A 27,218-nucleotide genomic window follows, 5' to 3' on the forward strand; every position below is an offset into this window, starting at 1 on the left:
CAATTTTTGACTTTTATTGTAAACTTACTTTCTGTTTAGAAATTTTAGTAATTGACTCAAAATGAAAATTTCAGTTTGTCTCATTTTAGACCTTATTAATCTCAATTTAAAAAAAAAATTTTTTTTTGAGTCAGGTGCCTTGTCAAACCCAACAGTTTTGCAAACCATTTTCGTTTTGACAAATTGGGATTTTTTTGTGAAAACGATTGTGAAAACATTAAAAAGTTCCTGACCAGTTCTAGATGTTAACTTATTTTCAATATCTGAACTACCATGCTAGCCATGTTCGGTGCCACCAGCCATGATGCAGCCCCACCAGTTGCTCATTAGTGTGGGGCTGCTCCTGAAGACAACGGGTTGTGGGTGTGTTGATCACTGTCATTTAACACTGCTTAGAGCAGATCTATATGACATGATGGTAAATACATCAAGAGCCCTACAGCAGTGTACCTTATTGTTACTTACCCCTGTTGCTACAACCACCAAAACCAATAAAATACAGGAGGATAATACTTGGCTTTGCTAAAGCACCTCCCATCTGCAAACTCAATGCAATTAACAAATTGTACTTCATGTGCCCCTGTGAGATAAGTATTATTGCCAGTTTACAGAAGAAGAAACAGACACAGAAAGGTTATGGATTGCCCAAGATCTAGTAGTCAGAGGTAAAGCTAGAAACAGAACCCATGAACCCTGATTCCCGGTTTCTTGTGCTGATCACTCTCTGCTCCATTCCAACTTCTTAATTTGATTCCCTCAACACTGTGAAATATTCCTAGGCTTAGTTCCAGTTCCAATGTGAATGTTTTTGGAGCACCCTCCAATCACACATCTTTGTGTGTCCTAAGAAAATACATTTCTTTGTGCTTTGAGAATTTACTGGTAGACACCCCTTGAGAAACAAACATTCACAATTTAGACTAAGATGCCTTCAGTTTAATTATTGTTTTACATAAAACTGTACATCCCCCATCCTCAGGGGTGTGTAGGAAGCCTGAGACAGTCAGGAAAGTAATACATACAAAAATATTATTTACAGTGCAACATAGTAGGGAGGAGGTGGGGGAATCCAGACTGGATTTTCCACCCATCAGCTCCTCCTCCCCAAACTTTCTGCCTTATGCAGACAGTGACAGTTCACTTTCAAGGTACAAAACAGAATATCTCAGAGTGGTTTTACTGATTTGCACAGTCTCTGAGCTGGAAGGAAATTCTGAGAGGTGACTTTAAAAAAAAAAAAAAAGAAACAGCCTCCAAGTTTAAATTGAAAATAATTTAAAAGAAAAACCTGCTTTGTATTTGAAACATCTCCAAATTATCTCCACCAGCTGCTAAAAGGTCTTGCTAGCCTGATACAAGAAAGGAATATTAATGTCCAACATGGGGCATTCCCCTGCCCCTCCGCTGTGATTCCCTAAACACCGCTCCCACTCTTGCAACAGTCCAGCTCTGCCAGCAGGATCTAATCAGTTATGACATGCCCTCTGCAGCTTGTGTTTTTGTTCAGGCCCTATGTAAACACTGACTATTCTTTTTTAAGACAAAGAGATCCCATCAATGGGCCATAGATAAGAATCGGCGCTGTGGTTCCAGCAGTCAGGGGACAATACCTGGCTGGCTGTAGCAGAGCTAAAGCTTTGGCCTTTACAAGGGACCTATGGAAGAGTTAAGGCCCTAAATGTAAGTTCGGGTTTGGAAAGAGGGTTATAGTAAACCTATTAAGAACAGCAGTGGTAGATGGGTTTGAACCACAGTCCCCATGGGGTTGGGGGTGAGGCTGTTGTCTTGCTTCCCACCCTGAACTGGGTGGTCTCTGCAAGGAATATCCAGTTTCAGAAGCCTGGTGCCAAGAAATCAGACGTCCCTGCAAGATTAGCTAGGAAGGGGCACAATTAAGTCTCCTAGGCCCTTCATGCATCAGCAGTTTGACACTCAGGTCTCAATGACCCCAGAGTTGGGCCAACACCTCCTCCTCTGTGTGCTTCACGGGGGACGCAGCTTGTTTTCCTGCACTCATGGCAGTGGATCTGTCCCAGGTGTTACGAGGGGGCCATATGCCCATGGCAGGAGGTATCACAGGCTGCTTAGCAATCCCCAGGGGAGGTGGGTGGAGGGGTTAAGTGCAGAGATCACCAGGAAATGGTCTGTCTGGATGGCTGTTTGGCTTCGTGGGAGAGAAAAGAGGCCCTCACACCAGCTCATCCAGGAGTGTCCCAATGCCTTGGTGGGGCTCCGTGGGGCCTGTGATGGGCTTGTTGCACATGGGACAGACGCAGCGAACCTCCAGCCATTTCACTAAACACCTGCAGCCAAGAAACAGAGAGATGGAGGGGGTGAATTTAGGACAGACATCCTTCCCCAGCTCCCTGAGCCCATTACCCTCCTCACTCCTGCCCTTCCAAGTGTGATGTCATGGGCCCACACAACCCAGCAGGCTCCTGCACCTGGCACACACCCACCCACCCAGATGGGAAGAGAGTCATTTCTCCTCTCTATGCCCAGCTGTCCACACGCCTCCCATTCTCTCCCTTGCTTATCAACATGCTTCTGTATGTTACTTTGATGCCCTGCCCCCTCATCCAGGGATCCCAAAGCATGTGAGCGTGAGAAGGCTCCAGCGGAAGGAGAGAGCTTTACCTCTGTCCCTCCCTGGCGCACAGGAGTGGAACAGTCCCAAGCAGATCTCCCACCTCACCCTTCCCTAGCCAGTGCTTCTCTCTGAACACAGCCTTTGCATGGAGACGGGGATGCTATGGATGCAGCAGTGTATCTATGTTCCAACGGGGAATCTGTCCCTTCCTGGAGTCTGGATTCCCTGCTCTTGCTCACAGGGCTGCCCGGGAGGTAAGTGGGGCAATTTGCCCCAGGCCCCGGAGGGGCCCCCACGAGAAGATAGTATTCTATAGTATTGCAACTTTTTTTTATGGAAGGGGCCCCTGAAATTGCTTTGTTCCAGGCTCCCTGAATCCTCTGGACAATCCTGCCCGCTCATGCAGCGGAGGGGGCTGCAGAAATCAAGTGCTGATTTAGGAACTCAGTCCTAAGGCCTGTACGGGACCCCCCATGTCTTCAAAGTCCAGTCCTTTGCTATCGCAGGCAACCCCACCATGTAATCCCATTCAAATTTACCAACATCTTAAAACGAGCCCCCCACTGTTTATCCCCACTGCTCCTAGTGGGAGGCTGGTCCAGAGCCTCACTCCTCTGATGGCTAGAAACCGTCTTCTCATGTCCAGACTAAATTTATTCCTGGCCAGTTTACACCCAACCAAGATGTGAATCCCCAAAGCTGAGGCTTATTGATGGGAGGAAGCCTGTCCTAGCTCCCCAGATGGCTTAGCATATGGCTAGAAGGCAAAGGAGTGTAGCCAGGTGACTTATGCACATTATTATCCAGCTTGCTTAGAGCTGCTCTGGGCATCTTTGCCATCCTGAGAGGGGAAAGGACCAGACATGGGGCCTCTTACCACCCAGGAGCTGTATGAGGCATAGGCCGGGCCTCCCTCCAATCAACGGCATGAGAGGCATAACTGAACGCTGGGCCTTGTGCCAAGCTGGGGGCACGGAGCAGGCTCTGGGCTGTCCTTGGCAGCTACTCACTTTCTGTGGAAGGCATGTTGGCATGGCAACACTCCCAGCTCATCTTTCACTTTAAAGTCTTCCAGGCAGACGGCACAGGTCTGCTGTGGGGAGACAGAGAGGAGGGGAGGAATGAGCCTGCAGAACAAAGCATCACACCCACAGGCACCAGAGATCCCAGACAGAACCAGCCTCACACTATCACCAGCACCGCTTGCCTTTTGCTCCCTCGGCAGCTCATTTCACACAGCCAATAAACTGCCCTCGGAAGGGGAGTTGCTCACTGATACAGGCTGCATCTGCACAGCTAGGGGCCTACCTAGCATCTCTGTTTCCCAGAGCCACCCAAGTTATCCTCAAAAAGCATCCTCATCGTGACACAGGCCTTATGCAGGGTCACACACTGAGTCAGTGGTAGTTCCAGGCGGTAAGCTGAGTGCTCTGGGCTTGTGAATGTTCATCTGACTTCAAAATCCCATCTTGTTACAAGATAGAGTTTCGTTAAAAGGCATCTGCTCCTAGGCAGTGAAAATAGCATGAGGGCTCAGGTCCTGCTGGACCTCTCTCTTATCTTTCAGGCAACAAAAGCAGAAGGAAAAGAGGCTCGGGGGGGGGGAGGCAGCAATCCCATGAGGCCTGTTCTCAAAGATCAGGGTAAAAATCAGAGTGGAGGCTGTCCTTACCCCATGCAAATTTAACTTCCTGGCATCACCTTTCAAGACCACCTGTGGGAGAAAGGAAAAGAAGCAAGCAGATGAGGATCAGAAGCAGTTATCAAAATGACCAGGGTTATTTTTAACTAAGCAAATGTTGTGCTTGTGAAAGTTGTCAGCCTGACAGTGCTGGAGACAGAAGGCCTCTGTTTATCCAGACAGCAGGTAGTGCACAAGCAGTAGCCGTGCTAACTAATAACTGGCACACAATTACGCCAGTCTGAGCTTCGACTCTGCATAACCCCAGGACTAGGAGAGCACGGCAAGCTGCAGGTCAGGACTGAAGTGCATCGACAGAGCGGTGTGTAGGGAGCCCCGGCGTAGAACAGAAAGGCAAGGACTTAGGAGGCTCCCAGGGCTGGAATGTCAGAAAGCTGCAAATCAGGATTGAGGGCCATTGGCAGAGCTCTGTGGAGAGGCCTGCCCTGTATGTGACCACGCCATTCCTGACTTCAGCCAGCACTGATAGTCCTTCCCTCTCCTCCCCACAAATAAAATCCTTTGGGACATTTGACCTTGGACAAAGAGCCTCTGTAGTGGTTGGTCTTTCCCCTGCAGAGGGCAGCAGCTGACTGCCCGGGACCTATTCCCCTATTGTATATGATTCCCATTGTAATCCCGACTGGCTTTTCCCCAGCACTGGCTTTGCTTTGGCTCTTTATTCAGTTCAGTGGCATTCTCAAAGCTGACAGCCCAGCACTAAACCACCCTGGGCATTCCCCTTCAGACCCAGTACACAGCCATGCCTCAGCACTGTTCTCTGTAGGTTCTCAGGTCCTATGCACCACTTGCGTCTCTACTCTGAAGGCCTGGGAGGTAAACTCACAGGTCTTAAACTGGTCTACTGCACAGTGGTGAATTTCACCCTCTTGTGAACAATAGAGCGGCACTGAGACCCTGCCTCTAGAAACCAAGGTCGAGCTATCCATTCAAATCCAGCTCTGGGTCAGCACTGACCTCAAGTTAGTTCCATCGATGGCTTTTTCAGGTGTCAGTCCAGTTCCTCATAGAAAAGTGAATGGCTCACAACTCCCTCCCCTCACTGGCACTAATCTACATGCTTGTAAATATCACAGGCCCGCTGTGAAACTGTACAGAAATATTTAGAAATTAGTCACACTTTACCTCCTTGTATCCAAATCTTTCACTCTGTGCCTGATGCCGAAGTTTGCTGGTGAAGGAAAAATAATATATTCTGTCATAAAACACGCTTTATGAAAGCCGGTTGAGGCTGATAAGGGACTCGAATGCAAAACTCAAGCTCATAAAACTAAGGAAATGTATTGTAAAGCCTATATACATCTTCTCACACAGAAATCTCTACAGACACACACCATCCATCCCCCCTCAGACACAAATCCTCAGAGATATTTAGGTGCTTGACTCCCATTGATTTTGGGAGTCAGATGCTTAAATACCTTTGAGGAGTGGGCCCAAGGTCACACTCAAACCACCTTTACTCTGCCCTTCATTTGATTCCAGTGATCCTGTGGGATATGGGAATTTTCAGTTGGAGAGGACCAGGAAAGGTCATCAAAGCCTGAGCAGGACAATGAGAAGGTTGGAGACAAGTCTGCTTTCTCTGCTGAGCTATATTGTCGATGCAAATCTGACTTAACTGCATGAGGGGAGCTTGGCTTGAGGGTCTATAATTGGATAGGATTAGAGACAATCATGACCATCAGCAACTGAAAGTCATCACCTCCTGAAGGCTCTTTGGGATCCTCTAAGAGGTGATCTTTGTCCAGTTTATATCTGAGAGGTGCCTTTATCAAAAAGAAACACTGCCTGTTTCTCACTAAATGGCCCCCTTGCTTCAGGTTTCAGCAGAGAAGCCAAGGACTGAATACGCCAAGGAGAATGAGCTCCCTTCTTCTAGCTCCTCCTGGAAGGGCGACCAAGGAATAAAGGGCAATTATATGAAAACTATAGGACAAAGCTTATTATTAAGGGACACCAACCCACAGAGATTTATTCATAGTGCAAAATACATTGCAGTCAGAGTGAATGGGCCTTTTCATCAGAGACTCTAGGGCAGTCAGTCCAGAACTTTTCACCAACACTATATTTTAAAAAGAATTTCTACATTTCTTTAAATCAGTTCAAAAAAATCACATCAGATTTTCAGCATTCATATTTAACAATTAAGTAGCATTTCTGAAGTGTTTCAGACATTCACCCTGGTACTTAATAACCCCTCTAAGGGAAGAAGCATCAAGTAGGAACAGTGAGACATATGGGTGTCATAGAGTGTGGAGCACTCATAATGGGATCCCAGCTCTTTTGATAAAGCTGGACATAGATTTTCAAAAGCTTCCTCTGATTTGTGGAGTTCCCATGTTGGGGACCCCAGTTTGAGATGTCGTGTGCCTTTCTGACACACTGAGCACCTGCATCTCCCACTGACTTCAGCTAGAGCTGTTAGAACCCAAAGTGCCTCAAGTTGGGCACCTGGTAACAGGCTGCTGAAGACAATGGTTGTTTTGGAGAATTTTGATCTTAGTGTCTTGTCCAAGGCCGCAGAGAAGAAGCCGTTTCTGAGGTGGGACTAGAATTCATGCATACTCAGCTCCCAGATTTGTGCTTGGACCATTATGCCAGGCCTGTCCATGATCCAAATGAAACTGAGACAACCTCCCTCCCTTCACTCCTCTGCAAGTGAAAGCAGCTGGCACACTCTGCTGCAGGGAGGGTATTTATTCAGGACACTAGTCTGCTGTTGTTCAAAGGCAGCAAGTTCATTGCTAAACAGAGCACAGCGTCTCCCGAAATACCAGCAGGAATCAGAGGACGGGGTCTGATAAGATCATGCAGCCTGCGGCTGCAATTGTTTCACTTAGGAAGTCGTGAGTGTTCCAGGAAGCACTGTATTTCCAGAGTTCCACTGACCCATCAACAGCAGCTCGGCCTGGTCCCAACCTCGGTCTGATGAGGGAGCAGGGAAGGGGGAGACAGCACTTTCCCAAAACTCCAGTGGGACATTACACAGGGTGGTGACAAAAGAGATTCCTGACCCAGTGCAGGCAACAGATGGCTTTGTTCATTTCTCCTGCACCCCAGGCTCAGGAAACATCACTCCCGGTCCTACCTCTATGAAGCGCTCATGGAAAAGCCTCTTGGCTGAGGGATACCCTTATGCTATCTATGCTGAGCATCGCAGGAGCCTGGGAAATCTGTTACCCCAGCAACTGAGCTGTGTCTATAATCTGTGCTTCTCTTCCCTGAGCACTGCCAGCATCTTGCAAGCTGTTTGCCTGCTGTGCCCAGCCATGGATGGGGAGGACCTGGTTTATAGACACCCTGAGAGAAGGGATGGAGGATGGGTGGGTGAGAATGTGTGATAGGGCCAGATAAGACACGTGCCCCAGCCCCATAAGGACAAAGAGCTCCTCTTAGCTTACACAGAAACTTTTATTTTTATTTTAGTTTTATTTTGCCATGTGTTCCTCTCTTGCTTTGATTTATGGAGAGGGATTTTATTCCCCAGGAGACAGGACCGGATGCAGCACCTGGTCCTCCACAAGATTCTGTTTCGCGCCTGTTTGTATTACAACTGGACTGGGTTACCTCACAGTTGGCCACCCAGAGCCTTCTCATTGCTCTTCGGCCATAGTGCATTGCCCACATCGGCAGTCCTCCTTTGAACCCAGGAAGTCAATGCAGCTGCTTTCCTCAAGCTGTTCAGGGAGCCAGAGTCACAGGATCACCCATCCACTGCTCTAACTGGAAACAGAAGCCGGGAGTATGTGGCTTGTCCTGGCCTCCACGTGCTGAATAATCACCGCTGACAAAATGAAAATAAACCCCCATGTCTCTACATGTGCAACAGCCACCCCTCCCCATGGTCAACAGCAGGGCTTGAACCCAATGCCATCCAGCACAGGCTAAAGGAGTAATTTAGTGGGTAGCAGTTGTAGGCTGTTATCCTCTAGTGGCTCAGACATGGGGTGGAGGAGTGGAACACAGCACATACTTTGCCAGTGCGTTACACATGGGTGTGTAAAAGCAAAATGCTGTGGGGTTCTTACTGAACCATCTCCTGTGAGTATGACTGGTAAGCTGGGGGCTGGGGCTGGCATGAGGATGTATATTTATCTCTGTGGTGCCTCTCACTGTATTCATCTCTCTCTCTCAGAATCTCAGTTCTCTCCCAGCCTCTGAGTGAATGTTAGATAGCAGAGGCCTGAGAAGGGCCCCTCACACACACAGAGCATCCTTTATGTGCTGTAAGCAGGAGTGGAGTGACAGCTGCAGGAATGGCTTACTATCAACCAGAACAATTTCCTGGGCAGCCTGCCTCCTCACTGCCCCCACGCACGCAAGCCGAAGAGACAACCGGTTTCATTATTCCAAGCTGTAAAAAACCCAAGTCACTGAGTGCCTCCTCCAGACCCAACAGCTTATTTTTTTAATTAATAATATTAACTAAATCACTGGAGCAAGGGAGCAGCGGAGGGTGGGGGAGAAGTTGTTTCCAGAGCAGGGCAGTGAACGGCCGGTTGGCATGAGCTAGAACCAGGCCAGGGTACTGTATCCACAGCAGTCTCTCTGGTAGCGTGGGACATCAGATCTGAGCCTGTGAGAGGCAGCTGCAGAAGATCCCACTGCAGAATCCACAAGTTATGGGACATGGCAAAAAGGCAGATATTCCTCTGCCAAAAGCTGCAGAGTTAGGTCACAGGGTACTGGGAGGGGACTGACTCCCCCTCTCCTATCAGGGACCTTTGGGTTTTCTGAAGGTTTGATAGTTCCCTTGCAAAGGACAGACTCTTTCAGATCCATCCCATGCAGCAAATTACAATTGCACGACTGAGGGGCACTAGCAGAGCTGGGGAAGCTGAGGGGGGATCCCAGGATGGCAATAGCACGATGGCATGGCTGCAGATCAGGATAAAGGTGCAAAGGCAAGCTGGACAAGGTCTCAGGACTTGAACATCAGGGGCTGCTGCCGGGCAGAAGTGAAGTGCATTAGCAGAGCTGGGTGAGCCCTGCAGTGGGGTAATGAATTCAATTTTTTCCAATCCACTGGAACTTTTCTAGACATCCCAGTTGCTGCTAAACTCGAGAGTTTAAAAATAGCCTTCTTCAATAGGGAAGGGTAATGAAAAGACACATCCTCCCCCCTTCCCGTGTAAACAATGCATCAGTCTAGCTTGGTCACCTGAATAATACCCCCTGCCTTCCTGCTACTTCCTGCTCTGCTCAGTCCCAGTCCCTTACTTAGAGAGCCCTGTGGAGACCAGGATCCTGGCTTGGCTCAGAGCCCTTGCAGGGAGTCAATTGTTTGCTCCTTAGGGAAACGGGCGAGTGCTCTTGGCAATGGTTCCCAGCAGGCTACGGAAATAAACAGCAGAGGCAGCGGCAAGCAGTTTGCTCAGAGCAAGGCTAGACAACATGGTGCTGAAAATGCCCAAGCCCTTCTACATTCCAGCTTCTGCTGTTGTTACCCTGGGTGTAGGTACGACAGCAGGCAAAGAAGGGGGCAAGTTCCTTGTCCCATTTTTGCCAGCGCAGAGTGGCTTAATGGGCTGCCAAAATGGAGGCACCTAAAATCAGAGGCTGCTTTTTTGGGGGGGAATGGCCTAAATAACTTACCCAAGGTCTAACAGTGGCAAAGTCCAGAAAAGAACCCAGATGTCTTTGATTCCCAGGCCTGGACTGAGACCACGAACCCAGCCTTTGTCCACGCTGTTCTGTCTGTGAGTTTGCCTGGTAGTCACTAACACTGGAAAACACCCCTTCCCTTCTGCTGTCTCCCCAACGTATTACTCGGGGGGAGGGTGGCTTTATTTCAAGCAGGAGAAGCTGCTAATTTCTAGCCCTATGCATGGTACATACAGAGTGTACTGTACTGGGCCAATTAACAACTGCCGTTCCAAAAGGTGACACATGGAGGGACCAGTGTCAGATGACAGCAGAAGCCTCCAAATGCGGAAGGGAAATGGCTGCTCAGAAGCTGCTTTTGATACTTGATTTGCTGGGGCAAAAAACCCCTCAATCCTGCCAGATTATTTTCACTCTGTCCTCTCCCAGCCCTCATCCCAAACTCCATCCCTCTCCAGTGGAGAGCTTTTCCAGCAGTGCCCAGCCTGGGTAAACATGGGGTTAATGCTCATGGATTTGTAACCATGACCAGCTGTGAAGCTCAAGGCAGATAGATGGGCTCTAGCGACACAGAAGAGATGAAATTATTCTAATAGGTTTAATAAAAATAATAGATCTCAGACTAGGAATGGCGGCGACAGGCAGCTTCTAGGAGGCTAGTCAAAGCTTCTAAAAATAGTCCCAGATCCTCTGATGATGCCATCTGCAGAATTCCCCTGGTGCGCGTCAGCACAGGGGTCAGGTTTGCAGCAGATCTCTTCCTCCTTCTCTGGCTCTGTAATCCCAAACACAAATCAGCTCTGCGCCTGGCAAGCAGTTGATTGTTTGCTCCTTGATGGGGAGAGACTGCTCCTGGCAAATGGTTCCCAGCAGATTACAGGGCGTATGGGGGGAAGGAGGGATGGTTATTTTTTTAAGGTGTCACTACTAAAAAGCACTGTGGTAGAATGACTGTTTGATTGCAGTATGAATGAGGTATATGACAGCCTCCAGTTATAATTTGCAATGGGAAGCTTGTTCATTCTGCTTCCTTAAAGGGACTTGGAGGTCAGCAGAACCAATGGTGTATTTCCCCTCTCACAAAGGTCTGCAAAGCCCATGAAGCTCTTCACTTGTCTTATTCAAACCACACATTTGAGGGCTCTTTAAAGAAAAAAAAAAAAAACAGTTGCAACAGCCCAGCCCTCATAAGCAACCCTATGACAACAAACTCCTGTATGTGTGTGCGTGCTGGAGGAAAAATTTGCTAAGGCAACATTTAAGGCATTTGTTGTAGCCAAGCAGAAAGAGAAAGGAACATATAGATCTTTGTATTATACGTATAAAATATACTGGGGCTGTTCAGTGGGTTTGTCTGGGATTCACCCCAGTGGGATCCCACTAGGCTCAGCGATCAGTGAGAGTCTGAGGTTGCTAGGATTCTTTATATGAGTTCTTAAAAAGCTTATGCTCAAATAAATTTGATAGTCACTAAGATGCCACAAGTACACCTGTTCTTAAAACAAGGGCAAGGTAGTCTGAGTCAGGGTTGCCAACTATCATGGATTTTATCACAAGTCTCAGGATTTTCTTCAAGATCCAGCTGCTGGAATCATGTGATTATATGAGACTCTCAGCTTTCACCTAAAAAAATTCCAATTGGCCTCCTGGACACTAGTGTCCTTAGACCTCCCAAAAAGCAACTTTGAAACTTTGTGAAACTTTCCCAGGCTGGAGCCCTGAGGTCAGCTGATAGGCTCCCCTGTATCCTCCATGCCACATGCATGCAGAGCCCATTGGGTCCCTAGCTCACCTGATGAAGTAGCAGCAGAAGATGAGGCTGAGCACAAAGACAAAGATGCCGGTGCCAAAAATGACCATGTAGATATTCAGCGGTAGATCCTGGAAGGTGATGGGAGGCATTGTGCACGATTTATTGGTATAAATCAGCCCCAAACCACAGAAGCATCCTTTGGGGAGAGAGAAACAGCCTTTAGAATGAAGAATGGAAGAGAGAAAATGGAAGATGATCAAATTTACCCTTCTTAGAGAAATGCACCTTTCCCTCCCCAAATTCTCTGCTTGAGGCAGACAGCACAATTGTAACCCACTGCAGCATTTGTTGTATTCTACTCTTGTTATATCCCCTAGCTAGATAGCCTGGCTCTTTAACTGAAGATGTAAAGACTGGTGCTTCTAGCTTTGGAGATCCCCTTTCGGTTCCTGGGGTGTTAGCCATCACACTATAGTTATGGCTTTAATCCTTAGTGGGAAGGAAGGGAACCTGGCTAATCCAGGCTCCAGGCACTGAACAGATACCCCCTTGGATTCTCCTCAGCACATCATGCACCATAATGGGTAGCTATGCAGAAGAAAGTGACTAAGAGGAGGGGTATACTGCAAAAGAAGGGGTGTTCTTAATTTGGGATAGTGAATAGTAGTGAAGACACAGCAAAGCAGATTACCATAAGAACATAAGAATAGCCATACCAGGTCAGACAAAGGGATCCATCCAGCCCAGTATCCTATCTATCAACAGTGACCAATGCCAGGTGTCCCAGGGGAAGTGAACCTAACAGATAATGATCAAGTGATTTCTCTCCTGCCATCCATCTCCATCCTCTGACAAACAGAGGCTAGGGACACCATTCCTTACCTATGCTGGCTAATAGCCATTAATGGACTTAATCTCTATGAGTTTATCTAGTTCTCTTTTAAACCCTGTTATAGTCCTAGTGTAAGTGAGTGGACTCACCCCTGTGGCACCTCCTGCTGGTCTCTGTTGGGAATTAGCTCTCCAGCCATCGAAGCACCCTCTGCAGGCCAGTGATCCACCTCACCACTGGCCCTGTGTCCCTCCCAGGACCCCAGTGCCCCTCTTTCTAGGGTGCTGCCCCTCTGGCAGTAACCTCCAATCTCAGGGTCTCCCCTCCCAGGGGAACCCCCACCCCCTATCCCCACCTTGCCTCAGTCTTTGCTACTGCCAGTCACCACTTAGCTCCCGTTCACTGGGGCAGACTGCAGTGTATCAGCCACTCATCATAGGCAAGGAGGGTTGGACCTGCTGCCTTTGCCTGCTCGTGGGCTGCCCCTTTATAACCCCAGTACCTAATAGGACTCACCAGGCCTGCAGCCTGGGGTTTTCCTAGGCTAGAGCCTCCCTGGCTCCCTTGGCCTGTCCCCAGCCCTGTTTCCCTCCAGGTACCTAGTTAAGCTCCTTGCAGCCAGGTCCTTCTCCCTCTGAACACAGAGAGAGAGTGTGTGTCTGCCCCGGCTTCCGTGCCTTTATAGGGCCAGCTGAATCTGGTGCATGGTCATAGCTGAGTCTGCCACCCAATCAGCCCAGTTTAAGGCTCCCAGCCCCAGCATTCTCCAAGGGCTAGCTTTTAAGTCCTTAGGGAAGGATTGGGTGACCATCCCGCTACACCTAACCTTCACAATCTCCTCAGGCAAGGAGTTCCACAGGTTGACTCTGTGCTGTGTGAAGAACTTCCTTTTATTTGTTTTAAACCTGGTGCCCATTCATTTCATTTGGTGGCGCCTAGTTCTTATATTATGGGAACAAGTAAATAACTTTTCTTTATTCACTTTCTCCACACCACTCACGATTTTATATACCTCTATCATATCCTCCCTTAGTCTCCTCTTTTCCAAGCTGAAAAGTCCTAGCCTGTTTAATCGCTCCTCATATGGGACCCGTTCCAAACCCCTAACCATTTTAGTTGTCCGTCTCTGACCTTTTCTAGATGCCAGTATGTATACTTTACTGAGTGAGGAGACCGCATCTGTATGCATATTGCAAAATTTACAGTAATCTGCATGCAGTATTCAGTTTACGTATAGCAGTTCAAAGTTAAGCTATAGGGCAACGCTGGAGTTGCATCCTGAGTTGCATACTTCTGAGTTGTCATTCTCACTGCTATTATTCAACCTGAATTAGCTAACCAGAGTTAAGAACACGCGCTTTTTTTGCGTGTGCACCAGGTTTGAAGGATAGATTTGTTTAAAAATCGCGGTAAAACACTGATTTCATTGCCACACCAAACCAAAGAAAATTATTCTCCATTAAATAATAAACAAATTCAGATAAACAAGATTTTCTCTTTGTAAAATCCAGTGAACCTAGCTATTGATTAGTGTGTTTACCCAATGACTAACGTGAGAGAATAGTAAAAAATGAGTTGGAGGTTGATCTAAAAAGGATTAACTGTGCTATTTTGGCATGTAGGGTGACAATTTTATGTTGTAAACAGTTCTATAATGAGAGTTTATACGTTATGACACTTAACATTTCCATCATAACTAATGGTCTGGCTACCCCCCCCACTAAATTTCCCCAATTATGAATTTAAAAATGCATAAAAAAAGCTTTAAAACAATCGCCATTGATTAAGTTGATGTCAAATTATAAACCAATAAAACAATTTTTGCCAAGCCTAAGTGCAGACATAGGCGCTGTCTAACACACGCTGTTTAAATCCCGAATTCTACAAGTCAGCGTGAAATCGATTTAACGCAGCTACCCATCCCATCAACTACAACCTCTTTATAGTGCTGATATAAGGGCCTCTTTAATATATTCTGTATCCTCCCCGACGAGGAGGGTGCGCTAAATTCAGTAGTGTAACAGTATCGGATGTACAGTTAGTGTGGCATGGAAATCGACTTATTGCCTCGCGGGCGGTATCCCCACAGTGCAAACCACTTGACCGCTCCTGGACGCAATCTGAACTCGGATGCCAGCGGGCAGGTAAAACAGAGAAAAAGCCACCGCGAACTTTTGAATTACAATGTCCATGTTCGCCTAGCATGCAGCTCTGATCACAGCACTGGGTGCGAGTGCGCAGTCTCAATACAAAAACGCTCCAGCAGGACCGTACGGGATGACTAGTTGACGACGTGTACTGGGTGAGACAAATTGTGTCTATCAGAGCTCCGTACAGAACCGAAATCCAAAGCGTTTGAAAAACATCTCCACGGTATCAGCAAGCGCTGCGTGACAGGCATAATCGGAGAAGCCAAGAGACCTCAAAGATGGACGCTCATGGATGGAGGCCGTGGTACTGAGCATCAGCTATCCGCACAGTCCCAGCACCAGTCTCTGAAGTATTTGCATTCTTAGGCTGACGCTAACCGTCTGTAGTTTCAACACAGTGTCTGGGGTTCAGGAACGATCCAGCTCCAGTTTCCCCCACGACCCCACACCACACGTCGAAGAAAAAGAGGAAAGAATCATTTCTTGACTTTCTTTCAATCGTCACCCTTATGTGTTTAACGAAGTGCTGCTGGTAGACGCGCGGTGCTGCAGCAGTGAAGAGGCAGTATCTGCTCTCTCCCTCTCCGCCGGTGGTAGATCAGTTACAATATGACTGATATTGTTGTTGCCATCAGCCCTGGAGTGGCTGCTGCTGGCCTCAGTGAGGCTGGCTGGGGGCCTGGGTAAAAATGGGAATGACTGTCCCAGATTACCCAGTTGATGGTACAGAACGGCTGGTAACTGTCGTACATCATAGCAATGGGGGCTGAGCTGTCATCAGCCGCACCTCCTTCCTGTGATAAAGAAAATTCCATACTGCTGGACTTCATAGCCCCGGGAGGCTGCGCTCCCCTATCATTTGATCTCACTATACAAGTCTCTGTTCTTATTCCTGCATTCTTATAATTCATGACACAAATGGGGGGACATGCGATGGTAGCCCTAGAAGGTTGGGGGAGAGGGACACGAGGGGGAGGCGGTATGCAGGGCACCCCTGTGGAATATGAACAGGAGCAGCTGTGGTTATACCAACTGGTCCTACTAATACACTGCCCCTTATTCTAGGCAGGACTGACTTATTTTTAGAAACCATAACGGAGGGATTGGACTCAGTCAAGTGAGTCAATCCCAATTTTGCTTTGCGTTTGCAACCCCGGCCGATTCAGCAGGGCATCAGATAGCAGCGGAACAGTAAAGAGGGGGAGAGATAACTGTCATCTCATTGCAGTTTTCTCCGGCCGTTAGACGGTACAGAAAACCGGTAACCATCTCTCTATCATTGCAAAGCAAGTGAATGCCTGCTGTGTAGCGCTGGGAGTATCGCTTCTCATCTTCCGTGGCATCCAGTACACATATGGTGCCGGAAAAAAAAAAAAAGCTGAACGGGCTCATGGTTGCATGCTATGGCGTCTGCCAGGGGCAATCCAGGGAAAACGGCGCGAAAGGATTGTAGCTGATGTTTCCGGAGGACGGAATGACTGACAGACCAATTTACCCAAACCCACGACAATAAATGATTCAACCCAGAATTCCAGGGGCGGGGAGACTGCGGGAAACTATGAGATAGCTACGGAAGAGCTACCCACAGTGCATACGTTCAGAAATCGACGTTAGCCTCGGACCATGGACGCACAACGCCAAATTACTGTGCCTAGTGTGGCCGCATGAAATCAAATTTATAATATCAGTTTTATAAAACCGATTTTAGCTAATTCGATATTATCCCGTAGTGTAGACGTGGCCATAGTATGTGTATGAATGGCCTCTGCTCCCACAGCATCTCTCTGCTCCCTGTTAGTCTGAGTCCATACTGCTGACTTCACTGCCTCAAGGCATGCTTTCACTTCCATTAGTCCTGTGGGCCCAACACAGTCACAGGAGAGCAAACTGGAGTCTTGTTCTGACCCATGCATCCACTAGAGAGGATCCAGTCCAACTGCAGAAACTTTATTGTGGCTTGTAGAGTGAAGGACCCTGCTCTGGAGCTGTGAGTGAGTGAGAGAGAGAGAGAAAGAGAAGAAATAGCTTTGCTATGTCCTCTTTACAAAGTCTCTTTTATGACCATTGCCACATCTTCAATGCAATTCCTTTATCTCCCGGAGATCTTCCCTTGGGAGACTCGAGACTTGTTAGGGCTTCTTGGGGATTGCCTTAGCTGAAGGCCACCTTTGTTCTACCTCAGTGGGATTCTTACTGTGACATCGTTCTTAGCACATTTCTCCTGAACCCCAAGGCCAGAGATTTCAGTTCTGAAAGTCAATCTTTGGGTTTGTCTGCACTGGAGACTTGCCCTGATTTCAGGAGCTGGTGAAACCCCCCAGCTTAGATGGGATAAACTGCTAAAAGCCAGTTTGCACTGATGCAACTCACTTTAGTTCCAAGTAGAGATTAGCTGCACCATGCAAATATTATTGTTAATTGTTATCTGTATTGCAGCAACGCCTAGTGAGCCCAATCATAGACCTGGGCTGCACCATGCTAGGTGCTGTACAAACAGAACAAAAAAGAGACAGCCCATGTCCCAAAGAGTTTACAAGCTAAACAGCAGCTTTGCTTGTCTATACGAAAGGTTCGCCCTGGTGCAGCTACACAAATATCTAGAATCAATGCAAACCTCTTGTGTAGAGAAGGCCTTAGTTTTGCATCAACAGTGGAGACGCTACAATGCAGTCCTGCAGCATGGTGAGTACGTCTCTGTTATAGGTGCTGTCAAAAGAGGAGCAAAGGGGACACAGTCCGTTTGCTTTTGATCTATGCTTTTCTCAGTCCCAAGGGGAACTGATTTTAATCAATATGATCATGCTCCTCCAGCATCTTGGACTAAAAGCACCACAGCCAGGAAGCCAGGCATTTGGAAGAAAGACAAGCACATACTCTCTATCTCCACAGAAATACACAAACTCCCTTCCTAGTCCAATGTAAGGGCACAGTAGAAAAATGCTTGAAAAACAGGGACAGTTGGCATGCGTCATTCCAGCCATGTGCTAGCACACAGGAGCCAGAAACTGAAATGGACTAGAACAGGGGTCAGCAACCTTTCAGAAGTGCTGTGCCGAGTCTTCATTTATTCACTCTGATTTAAGGTTTCACATGCCAGTAATATATTTTAACATATTTAGAAGGTCTCTTTCTATAAGTCTATAATATATAACTAAACTACTGTTGTATGTAAAGTAAATAAGGTTTTTTAAATGTTTTAAAAGCTTCATTTAAAATTAAATTAAAATGCAGAGCCCCCCAGACCAGTGACCAGGACCCGAGCAGTGTGAGTGCCACTGAAAATCAGCTTGCATGCCGCCTTCAGCACACGTGCCATAAATTGCCTACCCCTGGACTAAATCCTTCACTAGATTCCTGCTTCCAAGTCTGAAGTGGTGACACACTCAATGGGCCTTCTCCAAAATCAACTGAAATCAAGGAGATTTTTTGTCAATTGTCTTCAGTACGCTTTGAATTAGGCCCAATATGCCCACGTGTACCCAGACGCACTCACCAATGCACTCCTCCTGCAGGTCATCTTGGTGCTAGAGGGTAGGGTGGGATTTTACTTCTCTACGTTCATAGGGGTTTCCTTAGGTTTTGGAAACTCACAGGACCCGCCAGGAATGCATCTTAATTTGGGACTAGAGCCAATGGCAAAATCACAGCTACTATTCCAGAGGCATCAGCCCAGGAGTCCTAAACGGGGACAGCAGACTCTGGTAGGAGGGTAATGGTAAAGCAGGGGATTATAAACCCAACCATCTCAAGGAGTGAGGAGAGAGATGCAGTTCAAACAAAGAGAAGAATGCAGGGGAAAAAAAACCAATGCCAGTGCAGACTGACTCCCCAGGAAGCTGTTGCAAAGCAAGACTCTGCCATGAAAAGGCACCGTCTTTGTACATCAAAATAATGCTGACTTAATGAAAAGGGGAGCTTTGATTTCACTTTAGATCATGCTCAAATAGGAATTTAAAAGGACAGCAGTCTCTGAACTGAGGCCCCATCTGTGTTCTCAAGTGCCTTTTCCTCTCCCCTTTCCGCTCCAGCACCCCGTGTCTCTGGTCTGCTGAATCTCATTAAAATCCTCCTAGAGAAACATTTAAGGCTTTAATTACAGCCAGTTAAATCCCCCTTCCCTCCCCGCAGCTTCTGGTAACAGGGTGAAATTTTCCCTTTCCCATTAGGAACAGAGAGGGGCAGGGCAATTGGTGGAGTTGTGGACAGTGGTGCATGAGCAAGAAAGTCACAGGAGAGATGCTTTGCATACTACCAAAGCAGGACCATCTCCCTCCTAACCAGACTCCCATAGGAGCAAAGCAGGAGGCACGAGAACCTGAGCTACCTGGAGGCAGCAGCATGTGTCTAGTGAATAGGGAGGGGTCTGGGAGCTGGGACTCCTGAGTTCTAGTCCTATCTCTTGGAGGGAATGTGAGTACAGATGGGGACTGGAAGCCAGAGCTGCTGAAGTGAAATCCTGGCCCCCTTGAATTCAATGGCAAAATGGCAGCTGACTTCAGTGAAACCAGGCTGTCACCCTTGGAATCTACTCCCTGTTTTTCTGCGCATTCACTGTATGAACTTGGGCATGGCACCTCACCTCTTGTTTTATCCATCCATTAAATGGGGATGATGCTGCTTTCCTACCTGCAGAGGAGGATTGTGGGGTTATGTAATCAACAGTTATAAAGCGTTGGACATTCCTGGGATGAAAAGTGCCATGGAAGTATTATTAATTAATAAATAGTAGTTATTCAACAACATTCAGCTCTTCTCATTTGAAGTCCCAGACATGGCCCAATAAGAGGTATTTATTAGTTCTGTAGCACAGTAAGCATGCACCATGCTTGTAAACACATGAACACAAGGTTCCTATCCTAAAGATCTTACCTTCAAAGGCCAGATTCTGCAACCCCTACTCACATTACTGCTTCAGGGAGGGTCAGAGCCAAATACTATAGCTGGATGGATAATTATATGTCTGGTACTAAAATGTGTAATTATACAAATCAAGATAAGGGCTGTCAAAGTTCATGCTTCAGGGTGTAAACTGATCCTTCCAGGGGTCAGGAATGAAACTCCACATACCATCACCTCTGTGTACTGCTAGTTAGGAGCTTTATAGGGCATCTTTTTTGCACTGTTTTGAAGCATTGGGTATTCACTGAACCTGATGGAGCAATGATCAAATCTGGTATGACAGGAGGCAGGGTACTTGACTGTATGGACCAGTGGTCTGTTCCTGTATGGGAGGGGACAGGATACTGTATAGATTAGTGATCTGGTCCACTACAATAGGCAACAGCATTTATGATATGAGGACAGGCCCATCTAACTCAATATCCTGCCTCTTTTTGTATCAGAAGAAAATACATGACCTATCTAGTCTCCTATGCCACTTCCTGTTGGACTGAAAAAGATCATAGGCCCACAAAGTCCTGTATCCCTTCTCTTGCCATACTGGAATAGAACAATACTCCACATTTGCCAGCATCTTACTCTCCAGATCATCAGGGACAGGAAAAGAGATTGGAGAGAAGTGGTCTCTTCTCACTGTTCTGAACAAAACTACTCAGAAATGATCAAAACATCATTAAATCACCTTAAAAATAATGATATAATGGTGGTATCCATTGTGGCCATATTTAACTTAGAGTCCTCATTTGGGATGCAGGCAGTGGAACAGCTGTTACTGGATACAGGAAGGCCCATTAGAAGTCACCCCAAAAAGTGATGACTAATGATGGTAATAATGGGCCAGGCATACATAAGAAACAGGATAAAAAAAAATAAAAGTACACAACCCAGGAGAAGTCTACTTTGAAGCAGTGAGCTATTTTTAGCACCTACTGCAAAGTGCTAACCACTAAACTCTGGCTGTGTCTCTGCACAAAGATTTTCAGACACAATTTGCTACCCAGTTATATGAAGTCTTTCTCTCTGGCAGTCTGAGGTCTATTAGCGACTCAGAAAAGGATATGGTTTCATCCCTAGACTAGAAAGCAGGTGATCTGGGTTCAAGTCTCTGATCTGTCATGGACTCACTGTGTGGTCTCCAGCAAGTGACATCAGGCCATGTGTTCAGCTCCTGTTGTCATGCTTCCAGACAGACTTCAAAGAGTTTGGACTCCCCTCTGGCTGGGGAGTTGAGAATTAAACTCCCAGCTCGTGGCTTCTCTTGCCTTGAACCCTGAAAGCAGTGACTTTAAAGGGTTTTTTTGCATCTGGACAATGAAAAACAAACACCTGGGGCAGTTGCAAGCAGCCTAGTTGTATGGCAGGTTATCACTAGTCATCTAAAGATGATCTGGACTTATGAGCAAGCCTCTTGAGTAGTTAATTGATCACTCATTTATAATGGGTGGAAAATCCCCATCATAAATAAGTGGGCCTAGAGCAGAACTCAAAACATGAGAGAAAAGAGAAAGGAAAGCCAGCTACAGGGAATCTTGATTATGCGCATAGAAAGACAGGGTGAGCTACGCAAGGACAGTCCATATAACAATAGTAGTACCTGGCTTCTTATTTATGAAGCCCAGTGGTACCTCAGAGAGCTCTTAAGCATTAATGGTGTCAGAGTGAGCTTCCCAGCAGGCCTTCTCCTACACTAGTTTTAACTGAGTTAGGGGACCTGATATGAACATTGTTCCAATGTGTAGTCTAGATGGGACCTTGCCTTTCTTCTGTTTGGACATGCCCGTAAATACACACCCTTGCACAGAATCTCTGCTTCTGGGAGCACATTTCTCTGGCTCCAGTCTGGCCCCATGCTTGGCGACAAGCATAGGAGAATTGTGCTCTGGCTACTGACTATTTTCCTAAACATTTCCCACTGATGGCAGCAGCAGTGGGAATACTAGTTTTCAAAAGGCACCACTAGCAGCTGGCATTTAACCACCTTGCCATCAAGACCTGCTCCAAGCAGGATTAGTGACACAACAGTTGGAACACATGATTCTAAACTAAAATTCTCACTGGAACTAGCAGTGGGAGTCGAATCTACAATAGCAACAGTGGGAAATTTTAAGAGAAAGAGAAGAAAGGAGAAAGAATAAAACCTTAGTGATTATCCCCCACTCCTGTTCTGAAGGAAGAACAGGACCTTGCTCTCCAGTGTGCTCTCCAGCCACAACACAGCTAATTTTACATGCACCCACTTTGCAAGTAGCATTAAAAACAGGCATGTAGAACCCAAACGATCCAGTTAGAAAAGCCAGAAAGGGAGCCAGCCAGACTTGGAGGTAGTGTCCTTTTCCAACAGCAAACTAGAGTACTAGGCTTCATCTGACTGCGATTTTAAAGGTGTGTTGTTGGAGCATGTTAGGTAAAGTTCTAAAAGTGTAGCCTAGATGAGGCAGCATAAGTTTTAACACATGCTGAACTAGTCTAATAATCACCGAGGCTCCTCCTAATTCAAACAACATGCCTTTCAATTCTAGCCTAGACAAAGACCTTGTCCACATGGACAACTGCGTGGGTTCACATAAATCCAATTTAAAAGCAATTTAGATAAATTGGTGCAAACCCCTGTGTAGACTCTTATTTCAGTTTAAGAGTGATTTATTTAGGTTTATTTTAAATCAATCAGGATCAGGTTTAGGTTTAAGATTAAATTAACGAAACTCTTCTTAAATTGAAATAAGAGTATCCATGTAGGGGTTTGTATTGGTTTAAGCAAAATAGTTCATGTTTGTGTATACACAAGATCTGAAGTTTTTTAACCAATCATCCTCTCATGAGGAAAGCTCCCCTCATGATGTAGAAACCACTGCTCCATTTTGCTGAGGAAAAGCTTACATTTGTATGGGACCACAACAAAAACAATGAGCAGACAGCAACAATCTAATCTATTTCCCAGAGCTGCGTGGACAGATCCTGGGCTCACAAACCAGAATGCAATGAGACAAGCCATGTTAATTATCAACGTTTAAAAGCAACACAAGGTCTTTTTGAAAAATAAAAAATTGTTTGCTGAGGTAGAGGCGACCAAACTTGTTAGCACAGGTGAGAAGTTTTCTTTTTTTCCCAAGAGGTTCTTAGAGGGAAACAATGGAGAAAAAACAGCACTTGACCCTGTCCCTTCAAAGTTACTTGTCAAGGACAAGATTTGCATTTGCTAGCACTGATTTAGATATGAGATCATACAGAGTCTAAGTGCCAGATTCACTCTTGAGCAATCCCAGTGAGAATGATTTTAGCCCCAAACATGTACAGGCCTGCGGATGAGAAATGGACAACAGAACCATTGCAGGATTGGGGGCCTATGTTTGTAGTTATAGTGGTATGGCTGGGTTTCCATTGACTTTGCTGGGTGCAAGAGTCTGCATTCACAGCCCCATCCAGATCAGTGCAGATGCCAGGTCCAGTCACACTGATCAGAATCAGGGCTTTGAGCAAGTGTAGGCCTTTGAGCTAGCCTCACCCCACTTACTGTTTAATAATATGAATCAGAAACTCAGCAGGTCATTAAATAAACATCACTCCCACCCCCCCAATGAAAAAGGTACATGCTTCACATCTGTAAATGGAATGCAACATCCATTGCAGTTCTTGCTCTGATGCTAGAAGACTTCTAAACACATGCATTCCCCCAAACCAGAAGTCCACAACGGGGGTCATGGCTTGCTCCACATAAAGTGACAGGTAGGTGGCTCGTTTGACTTGCATTTACCCACTGGTATCTCTCTATGTGACAGAAATATAATTCAGTGTTCTGCAAATAGTTCAACAAGAAGCAGAATATTTGATATAAATAAATAATGGAAGTTGGAACTCAAAACTTAACTGAAGCATGCACTACCTGCTACAAAATATTCAACAAACCTTATTTATGTGAAAGCTCAGTTTGTCTATCGGGTTTAGCCTTAACACACTAAGGCCTCAATCCTGCCAACACTTATGCTCATGGTTAACTTTAAGCATGTGAGTAGTCCCAAAATTCACAAAGCAAAGTGCCTAAGGTTAGTCTCCTAAATCCATGCTTAGGTTCCAGAATCAGAGTGGTCTAGTTTTCAGCATTTCCAAGCATCCTCACAGCCTCTGAAGCCAATGGAGCTAGGGGTGCTCAGAACCTCTATTACTCAATCTCTATTATTTAGGAGCCTAGATATGGATTTAGGAGGCTAACTTTATGCACCCAGGTTTGAACATTTTTCTCTGATGTCTTTATATGTATCTTATTTTAAAGAGAATGCATGCATTCAGAACAAGTTAGCACTCAACATATGGCAAGACCATTAGCTTCCTGTCCCCAAAGCTGCATGAGAACAGGCAGTATATGAAGAGGTATTATGGAAGAGGAAGCCACTGGTTGCACTACATTTCACTTCAAAGCCTGTAGCTCTTTCAGAAATTAAAATAAACTGACCTTTGTTACTCAACTATGGCTTAATGATAGAATCCCCAGCACAATTTTGAACTACTTAGTCATAAAAAAGGTTTTATTATTTTTACAAAAAACTCATAAATATACTTGATTTTGTCTTTGTGTCCCTTTTGTATGTTTAGCACAATACAATGGAGATACAAGGCCCTGTCTTGAGTCCTTTTTTAACATGTTTATTCCCATTCTGTGGCCCCTGGAAAGAGGGATTTTCCTTATAAGCAGCATCAGAAATGAATACATGGCAAATTAATTTAGTAATTGGCTTCTATTCACTGGAGCTAAGCAGGATTCACAGTGCTTGAAATAAACTGATTCTCTTCCCCACTCCCCTTCCTTTTCCCTTCCATTGTCTTTAAGCACATGGCCAATCGACTGTGTATGTGACATGTGTTAGTTAAATTTCATGAAACTATATACAATTAAGGGAGGGGGAAACGCAATGCAAACTAGGTTTAGAACAAAAGCCTCTTGAAATAATTGATCCAAGCTCAGCCTGAGTAGGTCCAAGAAAGGATTCTTCTTATAATTAACCACATTACATACAAAGAGCATTTACCATCTGCTAGCTATTAAAACCACAACATCTCTTGCAAGAAAAAGAAAAAGGAAAAAAAAGAGAGAGATGCGGGGGGCGGGAATCAGACTAGGAGAACAGCAGAAAAGAAATAAAAACTACACTGAAAAGATTTCTATAAAATTGTTTAGAATTGTATTAAAGGTACTTTGATATTTAAAGACAACTGAGATCCCCCCCATACACACTTTTTTTTTTTTTTGGTAAAGGAAAATAAAAAGCAGCAGTATAAGCAAATGTAAATTGGCGGTTGGGGGGAATTGGATCCCAAAGGTTTCCCGATCTTTATTAGCCACAACAGAAGTTAAATGCTTCAAGAGCAATACCATGTTCAGCTTTGTTTTTGATGGAAGCTGTGTGAATGAATTGGCTCATTCACACAGCTAGTATTAAACAAATCCTAGTAATTCTTTAACAATATTAAAATTAACCATATTCAAATTATTACTATCGACTCCAGTCACAAATGGATGAACGGGGAAAAAATCTCAGATCGATATGAATAATTAAATGTAACATTGTGAGGGGGAAAATATATACATATAAACTTAATAAAGCTGGAAAAATGAATCCCTTTTGGATAGTGGTTCACCTTGCTTTGACTTCATCAAGGATCACTAGCAAGGCCAGCTTTAAACACACACACAAAGAGGAAAGTGGGAACAAAGCCTGAGCTTGCATCTCACATACTTCAGCAGATCCCTCCCACTCCAGATCTCTAAGGAAATGACAGACTTTTTTATCTCTTTAAAATATCTTTGAATTTTGGTTATAGAGTCAGTCTGCCTTTATAAAGAGGAACAGCTTCCCACCCCACCAATGTAATACAAAGAACTTGGGCACAGCTGGTGTCCACGTGGGGAGGGGAACCACTTTCTCTCAATACAAGGAGACTTTGCGTGCACACACACACAACTAGCACACGCACGCACACACAGCTACTCACCGTTACACCACTGAAATGGGTGCATCAATGAGTCCCAAAGTCCTGCAAGGAAAAGAGAAATACAGAAGAGGATCCTTTCACTTGCGGGGATGGGGAGTTTAGCAGCACTCGAAAAAGAGCTCTCTTCTCACTACCAGCAGTCCAGAAAACAGGCTTGATGGGTTTGTAAGTGACAAAAGAAAAATCCCGGAGCAAATAATGGTAGAACTGCTGAGCAAGAAAGTTGATGGTTTGGGTAAGGGGCCTGTTAGTTTGCTAGATCCTACAATTGAAATTTACAAGCAGCTCTTGCTCAGGGATTGTCTCCTACTCTCTGATACATTTCTATAAGGCTCAGAGTGACAAGAAGCAGCCTCTCCCCTGTAGCTTGGTAGCACACACATAACCAATCACAGCCTGATATGCTTGCCTCATTAACATACTTTCCTTTTAAAGGTTGAGTGTGATAGGCTGGCTTTGAAGTGTCTTTCCAGCCTATGGCTTTCAGACAACAGGCAAGGTGTGCTTTTCTGCATATGTACTTAGCTAATACAATGTAACTTTAAATTTATTTTTGAAAGCCTTTTTGTGAACTCAGACACAGATGGGTTTGTCTTTCGTAGGTGTGAGGCTCATCAAAGAGTCCTCTAAGAGTTAATGATTAAAGATGCATTCTTCTACAAGGGAGCTTGTCTGTTTTTTAGGGCATATACATCCTAAAAAATAGAATAGCTCCTCTTATTCCCTTTGAAGGTCACAAATTACAATAACAACAAAGAATCTGGTGGAACCTTAAAGACTAACAGAGTTATTTGGGCATAAGCTTTCGTGGGTAAAAAACCTCACTTCTTCAGATGCATGGAGAAGAAATGAGGTTTTTTACCCACGAAAGCTTATGCCCAAATAAATCAGCCAGTCTTTAAGGTGCCACTGGACTCCTTGTTTTTTTTGTGGATACAGACTAACATGGCTACCCCCAATACTTCACAAATTACAATACTTCTTAGCATTTACACCGGGCTTTATATTGTCACAACATTGTGCTAACATGACACTAATTAGACCTCAGTGTACCCTAATATATAGCGATTGGGAGATCAAGGCTTGGGGTATAATGGAAGTTACTTGTCCAGGTCCATGCTCATGAAATCAGAGGTAGAGCCTCAATTAGAATTCAGGAATCCCAGTCTCCTTACCCTGGGATGAGGCCATTGGCCCACACTCAAAATAACTTCACTGTGGTGGAAAGCTCTCCTATAAATAATAAATATATTCTCTCTCTCGAGCCCCAGAAATCTTTATGTAGCTCACTGATTTGTGTTTCACATCCATTGCCAGGCCTCCTCCAGGATTTGAATCAAAGCCAATCACACCCACAGGCCATTTAATGTGCATAGCCATAGCTACAGGTGGAGGAAGAAAAAGTTTGAAAGGACATGAACTGTGAACATCATGCTTCAGGGAGTAATCTAACCTCTAACTGATGGTGGATAATAAAAGACTCATATGTCACAATAATCCACTATGGGGTTTCTTGTCCATCACGCTGAATCAATTGGTACCAGCCATTATTGGAGACAGGATAATGGGCTTGGTGGACAACAGATCTGATCTAGTCTGCAAGTTCCTATGTTCATCTCTCTCTATTTCCTTATGGTTTTATGGTATGGTTTTACAGTAGTGGTGGATGAATACCTAAAAAGAAATAAAAAAATCTGCCCATC

At 45.5% G+C, this 27,218-nt stretch overlaps 1 protein-coding gene across 1 annotated transcript; it reads right to left on the bottom strand.

Annotated features, from left to right (window-relative positions):
• Nucleotides 1-353: 353 nt before the first annotated feature.
• RNF122 (ring finger protein 122) lies at nucleotides 354-25,843 on the bottom strand. The gene is made up of 6 exons (XM_032806058.2): nucleotides 25,516-25,843; nucleotides 11,689-11,845; nucleotides 5,418-5,463; nucleotides 4,263-4,304; nucleotides 3,601-3,683; nucleotides 354-2,303 (listed from the first exon to the last, which is right to left on the bottom strand). The coding sequence occupies exons 1-6, from the start codon at nucleotides 25,538-25,540 to the stop codon at nucleotides 2,189-2,191; spliced, it is 468 nt and encodes a 155-aa protein (XP_032661949.1). The 5' UTR covers nucleotides 25,541-25,843; the 3' UTR covers nucleotides 354-2,188.
• Between the last annotated feature and the right edge of the window lie 1,375 nt (nucleotides 25,844-27,218).

The sequence above is a fragment of the Chelonoidis abingdonii genome, chromosome 2 (assembly GCF_003597395.2).
Source record: "Chelonoidis abingdonii isolate Lonesome George chromosome 2, CheloAbing_2.0, whole genome shotgun sequence".
Classification (NCBI taxonomy): domain Eukaryota; kingdom Metazoa; phylum Chordata; order Testudines; family Testudinidae; genus Chelonoidis; species Chelonoidis abingdonii.